This window comes from Diprion similis, chromosome 14 (assembly GCF_021155765.1).
Source record: "Diprion similis isolate iyDipSimi1 chromosome 14, iyDipSimi1.1, whole genome shotgun sequence".
In the NCBI taxonomy this organism is placed as follows: domain Eukaryota; kingdom Metazoa; phylum Arthropoda; class Insecta; order Hymenoptera; family Diprionidae; genus Diprion; species Diprion similis.
The window spans coordinates 2,596,938-2,614,050 of NC_060118.1; the positions used below are offsets into that span (position 1 = coordinate 2,596,938).

General features: G+C 36.9%; 1 protein-coding gene across 2 annotated transcripts in view; it reads right to left on the reverse strand.

Annotated features, from left to right (window-relative positions):
* Positions 1 to 17,113, reverse strand: part of LOC124414604 (protein O-GlcNAcase) — a 126,699-nt gene that overhangs the window by 59,964 nt on the left and 49,622 nt on the right. For both annotated transcript variants that reach the window (XM_046895586.1, XM_046895585.1), the window contains exons 4-7: positions 6,793 to 7,237; positions 5,292 to 5,875; positions 4,793 to 5,104; positions 4,533 to 4,707 (exon numbers count right to left, since the gene is read on the reverse strand). In XM_046895586.1, the coding sequence (XP_046751542.1) occupies positions 4,533 to 4,707; positions 4,793 to 5,104; positions 5,292 to 5,875; positions 6,793 to 7,237 (1,516 nt within the window). The remainder of the gene's footprint in view (positions 1 to 4,532; positions 4,708 to 4,792; positions 5,105 to 5,291; positions 5,876 to 6,792; positions 7,238 to 17,113) is intronic.

The window sequence follows — 17,113 nt, forward strand, 5'->3', positions numbered from 1 at the left end:
TATTCTCCATCAAATCACTTACATGCATTTGGCTTTCAAGTTTCACCAAGATATCGCGAGGGTTCACAAGATGTTTATCACGCCATCCCATATGCTCCACCTTGTCAATCTCAGTACTAGTAACAGATATATTTAGGTCTTTCGATAAACGAAGTATAATTACCAAGAAGTGTTCATGCAGTTGCTCAGGTACTCCACTTACAGTCATTTCATCTGCCATACCCTGTGTTTCCAACTACAATGTTCTCAACTCTACATTACTGTTCTGTATCACTTGAGCAACTTCTTTAACTTATTCCAAAAGATCTTTACCAACCGATGATTCACTATTTTCTCATCTCTCACAATGACTCATAACACCTGCACACAAAAAAATACGTGGTCTGCGCATTTGACTAGACCGACCTAGGGTTATGTATTTCGATGCGTTAAATTCGAATTTGTGGTCCATTTGGTCCATACATCCCGAAAGTTTTAAGTAAATTGCAGAAAACCGCTAAAATGGCTAAAAATCGCGAAAAAATTCTTCCATGCAAACGAAATTTTTTTTTCGAACTAGACCAAGTATGTTCCTCATATATTTCAATGCTCTGAATCCAAATCTGTAGTTGATTTACCTTGTTAACCCTCCAAATTTAGAGTAAATAGCAAGAAATCGCGAATAAATTCAGTAATGTAAACGAAAAATTTTTCTCGAACAAGATCAAGTATGTTTCTTATGTATTTCGATGCCCTGAATCAAACTCACAAGTTAATTTAGCTCGTAAACCTTCCAAAGTTAGAGTAAATTGCGCATGAACAAATACGTACAAAACATAAAAATTGATAAACAAACAGGTCGTGTATTTGGTAGAGACGAAGAGGTTGCGGCTAAACTATTCACATATTAAATGTTCTGTGTATAAATATAATCTAATGAGAATTAACGAAGTAACATACCGTCCAATATGAATGAAGCATCGTGAGTATTCTTCCAATAGCTTTGATTAGTTTTGTTTCAGTGCATTTATGACGAGCCAACAACCTTCTTCTTGGCATTTGCTTAATAGTCATATATGCATGTCACAAATGTGGCTGATTGAATACTGTTTGTTATTCAGGCTGTTTGTTGAATTTGTATCCGATTGCAGAATATTTCATCTTTTCTTTGATTCGATTCTGAATTTACACCTACCTCGGACGATCCGTTTTGTAAAATCACAAGAGCCCGTAAACAGATGCCACTAATAATTAACCTTTAGAGGAGTGTAGATAACTCGGAAACTTCACTGGACGTGTCGACTGTTTATATGTATACACAAATCATACCTCTAAAAAATATCGAATTTCAAGGGCAAAATGCCAGCTCTTTGAAGGTTAATAATAACAATTCAGTAGGCTATTTTTCGCCTCAAGGTAACTTGGCGGCAATTCGCTGTCACGAATCTTGATAACCGCTGAAAGTCGCTAAAAGATCGTCAAAAATTGCAATTATACAGACGAAAAAAAATGTCTCAAACTAGATCAAGTATTTTTCTTATGTATTTTGATGCGCTGAATCCAAATCCAACGTCGGTTTGGCTTGTACACCCTTCAACTTTAAATAAATTGCAAAAAAACGCTACAAACAGCAAAAAATCGTAAAAAGTAGTGATGAAGTAGTAGAGAATATTAAAAAATGGTATTGTTCTGACTCACAGTAATAAACTAATATGATGCCTTTTAAATTATACTATAAGATCAATAGATTGTAATTAAAATTAAAAAAAAAACGACCTTCCTTGATTTTACACTGTTCTTCGCTTGTATCGAACTCTTTTGTCTCTATCCTGTATCTTCATGTCCTATGCAGCGGGTTCCTTTTTCGCATTCTATTTTCTTTCGGTATTTCTCTTTTTAGCGTCCACTAAAAATTTGACATTCCAATTTCCTTGATACCTACTCTCCATTTCACTTATGTCTTGATGATATCGTTCTCCTGTTCTTGACTGTAGTCTCCAAGATTTTCAGCAGAATAGTTCATCTGAAGACAAAAGACTTCGATACAAGCGAAGAACAGTGTAAAATGAAGGCAGGTCGTCTTTTTAAAAGTTTAATTACAATCTATTGATGTTATAGTATAATTTAAAAGGAATTATGTTTAGTTTATTACTGTGAGTAAGAACAATACTATTTTTTGATATCTTCCACTACTTCATGACAATTTTTTACGATTTTTTGCTATTTTTAGCGTTTTTGCGCAGTTCATTCAAAGTTGGAGGTTGTACAAGCTAAACCGACGTTGGATTTGGATTCAGCGCATTAAAATATATAAGAAAAATACGTGATCTAGCTTAAGAAATTTTTTTTCGTCAGTATAATTGTAGTTTTTGACGATTTTTTAGAGATTTTCAGCGGTTATTCGCAATTTACTCTAACTTTGGAGGGTCTAGGAGCTAAATTAACTTGTGATTTAGATTCAGGCATCGAAATACATAAGAAAAATACTTGATCTTGTTCGAAAAAAAAATGTTCGTATACATAACTGCATTTTTTCGCGATTTTTAGCAATTTTTAGCGGTTTTTTGTCGTTTACTCTGAATTTGGAGGGTTGGCAAGCTAAATCGACTACGGATTCCTAGAAAATAAACGACGTGAACGACGATGCGTCTGCGAATAAGCAACTGAAGTTACATCTAATTCTTTATAGGGTGGTGAACGTGGGACCATGCACGGCGTCTGCCACAAACCCATCTGGCTTGAACAGCTATCGTAGCTGACGCGGACGCTACAAGAGGTTAGCTTGCACTGTAGAACATTGAGTTTAGAATGATATGCTTTTAAAATACGAAATTTTGGAAAGTGCTCGAAACTGTGATAGCGATGTAGCATCGAATCTGAAAATTAAAACATGATTATTTTGAAGTAACTTGGATCGCGATCAGCATCATTTAAGTGGTAAGATAGTCAGGGAACTCGATTCATTATGGATCTTGCATTATTTTTCCAGACAAGCAGTGTTACGATCTGAGCTAGATAGAAAACGGTTCCAAGACACTCACTTGAGAGTCCCGTGAGACTTGTTCCCGGTTAGAATTCACAAGGTCATCAAAATGCCGCATTCAATCGGTGGCCGGAGTTGAAATACATGTAACTCCTTTAGAACTGTAGAGCGCTGACTTTTACCCGAGTACTTGTGAGTTGATTGCAAGTCTAACATACTAAAAGTACGTTTGTGTTATATACCGATTTTATTTTAATCGATTTGATTATGAGCAAATTGCGTAATTTGAGAAGCACATATTACGAAACTTAAATGTTGACAGCGTCTTTTGTCGAGTCCGTGGCAGCTACGACAGCTGCTCAAACCAGATGAGCTTGTGGCAGATGTCATGCATACAACATGATCACATGTTTACGACCCTACAAAGAATTAGACGTAACTTGGCTTGTTTATTTGCCGGCACACATAGTTTGTATCGTTTCCTTTCTAGAAAACTCTCGGTGCGTAATTTCGATTGCTATAAATATCGAGTGTAGACTCATCTAGGTATAATTTATAGCATTGTGGTCTATGATATCCAACATAGAATTGGACGATAATTAATAAATATGTGAATACTCATAATACAGGATCATCAAGTGCATTGTGTGGACCCTGATCCACTAGGGGGATACAATTACCCATGCCCGAAATTTAACTTCTGACTTCATTTTCCAAGCTATCAACAATTTGTTCATCTTATTTTCAACTGTACGAATGATGATAGCTGATGACTTGAGTCAAACTCTGACAACCGTCTCTGTTTCGCGAAAAACCATTAGAAATCGTTAATATTGGCATTGATGTACTTGCAGTGAAAATTTTTTTGCCAAAATTCAATGAAACTTAAGACTCGAATTCACCATTTATCTCTGTAATTTAAAATTCAAACAAACGAAATCGGATTTGCAGTCAGAAAATTATCTGGTAAAAAGAATGCCTTGAACACCTTGGTTTCTGTACAAGGTAAGGGGTTTTCACTCTTGCTCAGCCGGATCGAATAGGACGTGGAGTATAAAGTCACAGTAGTCTGGTTTACTTAAGTGGCAAGCGCCCTCAATCCTGTACCTGTTCACCACATGGTTCGGCTAAGCACAGGTTCGTGAGAGAACCCATACTTCTCAATTTAGCACCACCCTCGTCAGAAATACTATAGGTTAATTGTTCTGGTAAAACCATGAATTGTGCAACTTTCAACAAGGTTGAAGTAAGTAACGTTAACGTAACGAAACATTGGGAAAAAAATAATTATTGCGTAATTTGAGAATGACTTTCAGAATTCACTTTTCGGAATATGAATATGTTTTCTCTATTGTGGTTTGCTAATTTGCGGACATTCCCAAAGATACGAAGTAAGGGTTTTTTCTGAATAAAGATCGTTACAGTAACATTACTAACTTTGTACTCATAACTTCAAGTAAAAATCATAAAAAGTTAAACGTGAAATACGCTTATGAATATATTTACCTTAAAGAGGTACTGACTTTTAACTCTAACGTTTGACACATTGTGAGTAATGATCTTCACTTACCAAGCCATTTGATATAACTATTCAAAAGAGAGACAACTCCTCTCATATCCCATACATATGCATAAAGATCATATAACAGCTCTCGATTGTTGCAGTATGTGAGTCGCTGAAACAGCCTGTTGACTGCAGCACACATGTCGTTCATTTTAGCTGCCCGAGACTGCCACTCTTCAACCTGATACAAAAAAAAAAATATTAAGAACTAAGTAGGCATGAAACATGAGTTGTTCTATTCCAAAAATCATCTTTAATTCACTCACGTCCGCTTTGTTGTACACTTCTTGATTTTTTGGTTGTTTCATAACAATATGAGCATTGCTCTTCAGCCAATTGAATTCTTGCAACAGTTGAATTCCTTGCCCACCATGTTCGAAAGGTAGGTAAAATAGATCACAAAGCAAAGAAAGGTCCTCTATAGTCAGTTGTTTTTCTGTATCTATGACATTTGAACTTTGCGTCTCCAAGGCTTCATGATTATCATTATCGGTCTCAACTACCATTTGAGATCCATTTACAGCTGATGATGATACTTCCAGCTCAACTTGCATACTGCCAGATGCTCCACTGCATGTCTACAATCAGGAAACATTTTTTTATATGACCAAGAAGAAAATACAACATTGAATCGCTAGCTTCATTTTCGAATAATTTTTGTCATACCTAATCGCAGGTTAAAAATATCAAGGAAACACGTTACGTGATCAAAACTCCAGTAGGTTTCATTTTAACATAAGCAAAAGAGACTCCAAGTAATCTTACCGAAGTATTTTCTATCATTGCATCATCTTCAGTGGTGCTTTTTACCAAATGTGCAGGTGAATGACCAGGTGTAATGGTACATTCCATTGGTTCAGTAGCTGGTAAAACATTGGGTACGGTTTCACCCCCGGAGTTTGGGACCACCAAAGGTATAATCGATTCATTGACTACTTTAGTATCGGATACTAAAGAATTCATAACAGGTCCACAAGCAGGTTGCAAAAAGGTTTCAGTACCTGTAACGCTCGAACAGACCTCTGCCAGTGCTTTAAGGTGATTTGAATTATTGGTGGACGTTGTAGCTGCCGATACGGTAGTATTTGTTGTTGATGTAAGGCTCATGCATGTGTTGACCGAAGGAATTATAGGGATTGGAACTGTAGGAGCCACGCATGGTTGAGGTTTTACAATGACTCCCCAAGCTGCACGTTTTTTATGAAATTCAACCAACCAATCACTTATAGCATTTTTAAGAGCGTGCCGAGGATGGTACATATTAGGGCACAAATTTGATGGTACATCTTCACCAACCACGCCATCTTCCGTTTCAGTTTCCAGTTTGATATCAGCCGATACGGTATCATCTAACGGAAAAAATAATTATTGTAAATATAAAATGTATATTTCCATATTTTCTTACTATTGCAAGTTTTATATAGTCAAAATTCAATTTATCATTAAGACTGGGGGCAACACTGATGATGAGACAACCACTCGGGGATTTGCTCTCTTTTCTTTCCTTGCCAATGCGCAGTCGTACGAATGTCATACAATCTGTCTTAAAACCTACTACTATTCAATAAACCCATAAGGTTGCATGTAATAATTTTTAATCTGATAGTACACCAAAATGAAAGAGATCACTGATTTTTTTGGCTCTTTCCTGAGACGCTGGCATAACTAGTCACATTCCAGTTATTCTGAATTTCAGTGAAACCTAACCTGAAATGCGACGAAACAACTAGATGTTTCACAAATATCTTATGCTACTCGAATGTGAATTCGACTGTCCCAGTGGTATTCCAATCTTTCAATCCATTTTTAGTTGAATCACGAATGCGTTTAAATAACTTCAAACTATGTACTCAATTTTGACCAGCAATTTATTGAATTTTTTGGCTCTGAACCATCTAAAAACAATGATCTTAGTAGCCGTCGAACGAAAAGTCATTAAAATTCATCTAAAGCATTTTTTTACTATTGGGATATGATATAAATATGGGTGAGTTTTGCAGCATAACTTTTTTCTATCAAATTTCAATTTGGAGGTATAATAAGGAAGTCAAATAAAATAAAAGAAGCCATAAAGTTTTGTTTCACTATTAGTTGTTTCTCTAAACTATACATTCTCGACGTTAACTTCCAAAATTTTATATCCGTTGTCTGTACGTAAGAATTACAATCGTTACCTCAAATTCTAACAAATTGCGACAATTTTTTTAACATTTCAGTTTTTAGCTACACTCAGTAAGATCGACGAAGTAGGTATTTCATAACTTACTGAGGCTAAGATCTCTTTTGCCATCGATATTGCATCGACTCCATTGGGCCAAGGTATGTATTGCCACAAAGTTAGCACCATATTCGCAATTAGGGTTTGTCAAAACTCCTCTCAATTTAGGAATGAGATCTGGTGATCTTCCAGAATAAGGGCCAAGGAACACTCTCTTTTGATCGTAATCATTGGCGTGAAGATTATCCCAGATAACTGGAGGCCTACGTAAGACCTCAGTGATTTCCTCTATGGATTCGATTGTTAAGAGCCGTGAAATGACCTTCGGTCCTGTCCACATTACATCAATTTCTTGTGCTAATTTATTGCCCAATGTATTTAGGTATTCTGAACTGGGGACGTTCGGCATAGCGCGCGTCGCACAGTATTGCGTTGGACAGAGCAGAAAACGTGGTTGTCCAAGGTGTTGAAAAATATCATTTGTAACAGAGACCTGAAACAAAATGTGGAAATCATTAGATTACATTCAAGAGAAAAAGAAGAATGTCGTTTTATTACAGGCATAGGGAGGACTCTATTTGCACAAAGAGAAAAATAAATATGTGCAGCCTCTTAGCCGGATGATGGTTTAAGAGGGCAGGGCTGGTAGCAGTTAAGTTGTGTCAAAAAAAAAAAAAAAAAAGAAACGCGACTCCAAAACCTAAAAAAGCGACTGGAAACTGACTGACCAGAATTGATTATTGTACAGTAATTAAACGACGTGTGCTACCACAGTGTTATTCATATCATCAGAAATATCCCCATATTCTAGTAAGGTAGTTACTCCCAAAATGCGTTCTCTTAGAATCGTTCTAAAAAAAGCTATTCTTTCGTTACAATATTTTACACAAACAGTTAAAATTTGAGTGAGCTTGATCGTGACAATCTCGAAATATGAATTTTCAGAGTTTTGCCACTCAACACGTGATTACCTATCTTGAGCCTCTGATGAAATAATCAGATTTATATGTCGGTGAATTTCTCGGAAACGTTTCCTAGAATCCTTATGAAAAACGTGATAAAAATTTCCCTCGCTGAGTGTAATATGCTCCACGGTACCGTTTCAGTGCAACTTTAATCCAAAGTTGCGGATTTTACGGTGCAATACCTTAAGCCGCTGTATACGGATTCTTTTTGAATTTCATGTCTTTTTCCGTATTATAAAAATATATCAGAAACACAATACTTATTAAATGAATGGCAAATAAATAATAACTCTGGTTTATAAATTTATTATCATTTCGGTCAAAACAACGTGACCACAATTGTTTGTCCGAAATCAGCCTGAAGTAGATTTTCTCGCTAAAAAACTTTTATACTCGAGTCAGCCATAGTGGCCGCCATTTCTTTAGTTGACCGCAGCGTTAACTGGTGGTCAATGAAAGAACCTCCTCCATCAAGAGAATACTCCATCAAGTAATGGTGCCTACCGGGCCCTAAATTTCTGACATTTTTTTCTACGGAAGCATGACGTTATTTCTTTGGTACCAAAGACTGGTTCGGTCGTGATGAGGTATGATTGGTACTTTCATTCCTGTGGTACAATTTAAAACAGAAAACTACTTCATAGCTAACAGCTCGATTACTGTAAAAGAAGAATTAAATAATCACTTTGTCCTCATGCGAATGCGGGTGTTTCTATTCAACACCATAAGTCGGCTACAGCCGCACAATAACGGTTACTTATTCATCCCTCCCTCAGTATGCACGGTCTAATCACTTACAGGGACATACTCGAAAGAGTGGGTGGTTTGGAGTGACGGGTTTGGACGTCATTATTGTATTTTTTATTGTTATTATGTGCAAATGAAACCACTTTTGTTCATAATTAACTTTTGGGGTAGACAAAGCGACCTTTCATTAGATGATAGAAAATTCGTGGATGAAGCTGGAATGCCAACCTGTTCGTTAAAAGTAACCCCTAAGTACACCTCTACGTCAACCATTTGACGAATACTTTTACCAACAAGTGAAGAATTACGTCCGACTGCAGAACTGCGCCGTTCTCTTTGAACGACAAAGAGATATCACAACTCGACGTGATGCTATCAAATTACACACCTTTATTTATAATAAAATGCACGTGCCAGGATTTGAAAAAAAAGTTTCGGTATGTATTGTTAACTGCAAAATTATCAACAGATCGTGAAATTTTTAGTGACGTCAACAACGTTGCTTTTCCAGATGACATTCACACCCACAAATGTGGTTTTGGTCTCAATTTATGCTTTGAATAATAGTATAGTAATGAATTAATCTATTGTTAACACCATTAGTATTTATACTTTTTTAAAATTTAAATATATTAATAAAAAAATGTAATTATCTTGAAAAAGTTAACACAAAAATATTCAGCAATTCTTGTCAGAAAATAATATCATTCTTTAATATCAAATGATATCGTTCTTCTTATGTACTTGAGCATTTAAATTTTAAAGTAGAGAGCAATTTTTTTTTTTATAGAGAGTAGTTATTTTATTATTGATGAGAAATCCTATTTATAATACATAATGCAGTCCATAGCGCATACATTGTGCATAATGCAGAATTACTGTTCAAACAAAATTTGATAAGAATAATATAATAAAGTCAAGTCAATGTCGTCAATTCGTCGAGTGGGCGAGCGGACTTATTTGGAGGTTGACCTGAGAATTTTTTGTGGCGAATTCGGACCACGGGTGGGAGTAACTTATTTCTCGGAATTATATTCTCCTAACCGCCCGAGCCCGGTCATATTCGGAGGTTGCACTGTATATATCGTCAGTCAGCGATGCGAGCTGATGCGCTCGCCGACCTGACTGCAGTGAGTGGGGTCAAATGCCTGCTGCAGCGGCTAACGATGTGCTCACAAGAACCGCGCTAAGATTCTTAAAACTCCCAAAGTGATTACAGCAAGTTGAGCAATGCTGTCGACGTGTTGTTAACTGAATTACATAGTTTCAATTTCATTGCAAATTTTGGCCTATAGTTTTTGTTCTGCTTCACCCGTTTCCAAAATCATGTACTTGCACATCTAAACATCTAAACTCCTTGAATTTAAGTCGTGTAAGGTCCCGTTTTATCGCCAACCGGAGTTATGTTGGACGTACGTATTATTTTTCTTTTGCGGAATTATTTGTTTTGTTCAGTGGCAGAGGTATGTCGACTCGAGTTGAGTTGTTGAGAATAGTTTCCCAATATGGGAGGACAATCCACTGATTCTAGCAGTAGGTCACGGGGTGCCTCGTGCTGGCGGTGGAGACGAGACGACTATTCCTTATACTAAGGAGTATTCGGGTCCCTTTTCTATGCGATAGTGTGTTATTTGGCTATACGGCTGTACCCCGTAGTGACTTACGATCGCGCTTGATGATTATGTGGGCGTGCGGACGTTTGCCTATGTATGTGTTGGTGTGCTAGCAGGCCACCTGTACACTGCAATAGTGCGCAGTCGCCGCCGCGTGAGTGTGTGTGCTAGCAAGTCGCCTGTGCACTGCAATAGTGCACAGCCGTCACTGTATGGGTGTGTGTGCTAGCAAGTCACCTGTGCACTGCAATAGTGCGCAGTCGTCGCTGTGTGAGTGATAGTAGATACCCTGGGGGCGTTAGTGGTAGTATAAAAGCAGCGCTAAACGCCAGGGCATAATCCAGTATGGCGGTGGTTTGAATGATTCTTCTCATGTTCGAATGAAATAACAAGAAATTGTTTTCATGTCAACTTCGTGGCTGTAACGATACAAATAATAAACAATATAATTAGGAAATGCGTGTATCGATTAAAGAAATAATTACAAGTAATAAACAAAATAATAAAATAATGCTCTTATGTGTGTACAAAGTTAAATAGATGTGGCCTGATATCGGCGCTAACTACCGAGGTAATAAATCACTAGGATTGTCAAAGTGAATATGAACAATAGGCAACAAGCGTAAAATAAGTAATGGATAATTATCAGATTTCTAATTCATATCTATGAGAATCGCACCCGGATTGTTTAGACGTCTCTAGTGAGAATAAAAGAATTCAGCAATGGAATCAAGTTTTCGATTAAAGTATCGAATACGAAACCGACTCAGCTGAGGAGTTTCAGCTGACTGTTGGGTTCGAAGGATTAGCGCTTCCAAAGGAGCGGGCGGAGTGAAAGTGCTACTGTTTTGTCGGCATGTGTTTATATACCTATTTTGAGGGCTCCCCCTCTTTGTCGGTATGCCGGCTCGGGCGCGGAGTATGCTACAGCTATTCTTTTTTACTACTTGTTTGCGCCAATTTGACTATATCTACTACTAGGGTTCATTTGTATTCCCGGCTTTCTTAAAGGTTCTTATACTAATCAAGATTCGCAGCAGCGAATCGTCGCCAAGTAACTTTAAGCTAAGAGCTAGCCGTGGAATACTTACCTGGCCTAACTACTTCTCTATCTTACCGTGTATAAGCATTGTGTTATATCTCGGGAACGCGTGAATATTTTTGAATGAGACTTACGTAGTTGTTACCCCCAGCTCATACGACCGCAGTGTTGCAAACTGATCGAAATCTGTCAAGTGGTTTGCGTGGTATTAGCTGTCAAAGATGACGTAAATCAAAATTAATTATCTTCTTTTTCTCCTTCTTCTCCACGCCTGAGCGCCTTGTGGATACGATTCCGCTCTAACGCGTGTATGAATCGATTTTGAGTTTTAAACACAGAATTTTAGCATCGAAATCTCGCCCCTATTGATTTTGGTATAAATCTGAATCGGTATTCGGACGGTATAATAGCATGAAGTTGCAATGTGGGTCGATAAAAGATAAATAAAACAAAATGGCCGCTGAGTAAGGTTGTTATTAATTAATGATGCAACAGCCCGACGGCACCGCCTCGCTTAACCAAAATGGGCGCCTCATGACACTGTCACGCTGTCACGCTGTCAATCGTAAAATATCAATGATAACTTATTACTTATTTACTTATATTATCGAATCTTAAAATCAATGTGCAAAGTTCGTAAAAATCGGTTATGTCGATGGTGTTGAGAAATAAGTTAGTGAGTGAATCAGTGATCGCGTCTAGTAAGAAGGAAATAGAATGACCACTGTGGTTTCAAGCAGATTGTTATTATTAACCTTCAGAGGAATGGCATTTTTCTCTGCAAATTTAGTATTCTTTAAAGGTATGACATGTGTATATAACCAGTCGACACATCCACTGGAGTTTCTGAGTTATCTACTGACGCCTGAAAGAGCCAGTCCAGCCGTCTGAAGATTAATTATTAGTAGAATTAAGCGTTCGTCGAGTTAATTATTAGTGGCACCTGCATAACAGGCTCTTGTGATTTTACGAAACGGATCGTCCAAGTTATGTATAAATTCAAAATCGAACCAAAAAAAGATGAGATATTCTGCAATCGAATACAAATTCAACAAACAGCCTAAATAACAAACAGAATATAATCAGCCACATTTGTGACATGCATACATGGCTATTAACCAAATGCCAAGAAGGAAGTTGTTCGCTCGATATAAATACGATAAAAAAAATGCTAATCAAAGCTATTGGAAGAATACTCACGATGATTCATTCATATCGGACGGTATGTTACTACGTTAATTATCATTAGATTATATTTAAACACAGAACATTCAATATATGAATAGCTTAGCCTCAACCTCTTCATCTCTACCAACTGCACGACCTGTTTGTTTAATAATTTGTATGTTTTGTACGTATTTGTTCAATACATTACTTCAATACAGAGTCGCACGGCGTAGTATTTATGGTAATAAAATGGATTATTTTCCTTGCTTGTTTGTTGTTTCGTTTATTTCACAGTCATTTGGAGCATTCATATCCTCCTACGCATCCATTGGAACCTTTAAATGTGACACTTCGGCAAGACAATATTCCGAAGAGAAGGTAACCGACAGCTGTGCAAAACTCAATATTCTACATATTGGTACAAAGGGTGAAATCACCCGTCTTACCCCCTTTCAAGGATCCAGTATTCATCATAAAGAAAAGATATGTAAGATAATCATATGTTCTAAAATGAATAAGGTTGATGCAGCAACCGATATTATTCTAAAAAAAAAAAGTCTTGTCTCGGACGTAAAAAATATCTGACGTTTTTTCAATAAACCAGATATTTTAAAACTCTCACCCACAATTTTTATTTGTTACATCGCCCAGTATAACAATATTTTATTGGAATAAACCAATTGTCATCAGACTACTAAGCATTTACTTCGCTTATCTGTTGTTCAGCACCACAAACAACTCACCAAGGAGACTAATATACATCTGTCAATACTTAGATCAACGGTATGATATACGTTTTCATATTGACCGAATCACCTAACCTCATATGATATCTACAAACACAGAAATAAGATGAGGATGAAGTTAATAACGTTGCTGTAGCGATGCATGTTTGAGAAAAATCTTGACATTGCACTTTCGATAGTGTACGATATTTAGTAAACCATGATAAACAAAACGTACTCGTATTTTGAAAAGCCAAATGTTTGAAAAGTCATTCTAAAATTGGGCAATAATAATTTTTTCCCTGATGTTTTGTTACAATAACATTACTAACTTCAGTATCATATATTAAGCTAGAATCATTTCGTTTGCTTCAACTATATACATAATAAAATCCTGATTGTTTTCCGTTTATGACTCACAGTCACCTGGTCCATTCTTATCCGACCACTCTGTTAAAATCACTAACATTATGCTGCGGCATAATTACGTCCTAACACAAAAGGTCAGCTAGTTAGAATTTGGCACTCTATATATCACTCATTGCTTCGAACCGTCTTTCATTAACTTGCCAATCACTTACTTCATCTACCTATCCATCAGCACCAATAACTTTCCAGCAACAAGCGGTATGGACTAACCACAATACTATTACTAATAAACCACATGTTACCATACGAAACAAAGAATAGACTTTATAAACATATTGTTATAAAGGGAGAAATCTCCCGTTTTACCCCCCTTTGTGATGATCTAGTAGTCATCATGTAGAGACACTCATATGTTATAAAAAGAATGAGGTTGCTATTGAAGTACATATTATTGTAAAAACAGTCTCATTCCAGACCTTAAACGGAATACTCATCTTTTAGACATAAAAGCCTGTTCAAAGCATTTCTCTCATTTATTTACGCCTTTTGATTCGTAATCTAGTTAAGCTCGCGAACCTAGTATTCTTTCGTAACGTCGTCCAACGTTACAATATAATTGTAGTACAAATGCATGACTAATTGAATGTTTTTCGTTTCGTACGTGATTTTTTTTCTGTTTGTTTTTTACAGATACTTCCATTATTTTTATTAACACGATTGTAACAGAAATTGTGCTCCGTGTTAACGACAGTGAAAATTAGGATGTGAACTAACTGGATACTTTAAATGAAAGAGTTGAACACTTATGAAATATGGTGAATGCCCCACTGGGAACTTGTGAATTTCTCCTCGGATTGTGAACTCTTTTGTAATCGTACCTCTCGAGCGTATCTATCTGCTCCGACTGTCGAAGTATGCGACGCTGAAGCTCACGCCAGAATTAGCAACTCAACGTCCTAAGGTTTATTCGAATAAGGTAGCAAGGGTCAAAAATCAAAATTTTGTGGAACAACTGGAATCCCCAACACTATTATAGAATTATGAGGATAAGACTGAACTGCATTATTCTTTTTTACAAAAGTTCAACACGTTTGACTGATAACTTCAGTTGCTACTCTTAACTTCATTTAAAGTAGTAGTGTTGCATTACAAAGTACAATACCGAATTTGATAATCAGACCGAAAATAGTAACGTTAGTGTAGCAAAATCTCAGACTAAAGAATCATCATTATTAAGCAATTTAAAAACGACTTTTGTGGAGTTAGTTTTACAATATTGAAGTATATTTTATTCATAATGGTTCCCTAAGTCTGAGACATTTCTAATGATGCAAACTGGCGAGTTTACTTAAAGGGGGTAGGATTTTGAAAGCGAAGAAGAGGCATATTTTCCTTGATTTTTTTGTGGCGATATAAGCAAAATTATTTGATTCAATGTATCTACATATTGTGGTACAACTTCTGTAGTATGTTGGAAAAAATTTTCAATAAAAAATGTTGGGAAATACGCCTGTGACGGCGAATCTCCGGAGGTGCCTTGAAAAAGAATTGTTTTGCGGTGAACATTATAACTCGTTAACGGATCATCTGAAACAAAAAAATCGATATGCATTTTAAAGGTGATATGTTTCCCCAGGTAATCAGGAAGAGCTTTTTTTCCATTTTTCCAACATTTGGAAGTGAAAAACGCGATTTTAGCTAGAAAAATTTCGGTTCATTTGTTATTAAAAAGTAGAAAAAATGGGGGAAAAAAACTCGTCCTGATTACCTGAGGAAACGTATCACCTTTAAAATGCACATCGATTTTTTTGTTTCAGATGATCCGGTAACGAGTTATAATGTTCACCGCAAAACAACTCTTTTTCAAGGCGCCTCTGGAGATTCGCCGTCACAGGCGTATTTCTCAACATTTTTTATTGAAAATTTTTTTCAACATACTACAGAAGTTGTACCACAATATGTAGATAAATTGAATTGAATAATATTGCTTATATCGCCGCAAAAAATCACGAAAATATGCCTCTTTTTCGCTTTTAAAACCCTACCCCCGCCCTTAAACATTCAGTGTTATAGTAACGTCATTAATTTCATCGTCATACTTGATACGCTGGCAAATCAAAGATACAAGTAGTAGGATTTACCTCATAGCTAAACAAATATCAAATAAACTGTTAAAGAATTTACATCATTAACATTCGCACAGAATTGTTCAAATTGTTTTCAATTTATGAAATCTTGTCATATTTAGAATCTACGGGTGACTTTTGTATTTAAAATAAAATTGTTCCAAATGTTCTACATCACCGACAAACTTGCAAAATAGTTCGAAATCATTTGAAATATATGAAATCTTGATAGTTGTTCAGCTACTTGTGCAATCATTTCACGTCAAATCGCTTGAAGTTGTTAAAAGTATTTGGAATAGCTGATATTTGTAAGCCAATGAAATCATTTACAATAAGTATATGCAAAGCTAGAATCTATTCGAAAATGCTGAAATCATTGAGAGTGATACGAAATCTACTAAAATCTATGAGACTTCTCCAATCGGTTAAAATACGGGGGCAGGATCGTTTCTATAGAGTTCTTTTCTACAGAGCTCGCTTCTACAGAAGATATTTTGCCACAAAGTTCGCTTCTACATAATCATTTTTGGCCTTCAATTACTATAGGCCCGTTTCTACAGAGACATGATTTCCAATTGTTCGTTTCTACAGAAGTGCGACCTACAGCTCGTTTCTACAGAATTCTGTTCCGGAAGTACGGTTGTACAGAATTCGGCCCGGCATAGCAAGCGGTTTTGAAAGAGACAACCCGAATCTTTCAACAATTTTTCGTACATTCACTGCTTGATGAATGCAGCCTGACAAATATTTTCGCATCCCAAAGAGTGATTTTGCAACGTTTTGCGCAATTCGCTAGATGTTGTCTCTAAATTTTCTTTAGATTTTGCTACTAGTATACCATCGTTCACGAATAACGCAAGATACACTTTTTCATTTTTGTACTTTCCCGCAAAAATGCACCAATCTGCAACACTGGCTTTAAACTCAAACTGATTCAGGAACTTTACAAACTTTTCAATCCAACATCTAAGGGCCTGCTTGAGCCCGTACAACGACTTCGTTAGCTTGAACACGACACTTTTCTCCAATCTTCTTTTCTCTTCTCCGACATCGAGTCCTTCAGAAATCCCCATGTAGATCTGTTCATTCAGCTCACCGTAAAGAACCGCAGTCTGTACGTCGAACTGCAGAAGTTTCAAATCCTCTTCCGCCGTTGTTGCAAACAAAGCTCAAAGTGAGTCGTAGCGCACCACTGGCGCACACGTCTCTGTAAGCCCTATGCCTGGTGCTTGCATAAAACCCCCTTGCACAGAGTCGCGCCCTGAACCTCTTTGTTTTTGTTTTTTTGTGTGTCTTCTTTAACCCGAAACACTCATTTCGGATCGATGAGCCTTTGATCTGATTTTTTCTGAACAAGCACCCTCGTATGATTTTTCTCATGTATGTACCTGGAGCTCCTTCTGAATAGCACTAGCCTGTTTTGCTATTTAGTGCCTCACTGTATATTTCAGGAGCAACATACTTGGGACATCCGCAAACCTCACTGGTGGGTGGATATCCACTCGAATCCTCAGAACACGTCCCTCTCCCTCGTTTACTTATCCTCTCATAGGCCGGTTGGGTTTGGCGGGACTTTTTCGACTGTGTCGTCTGCCTCGGCATCTGAATCATTGTT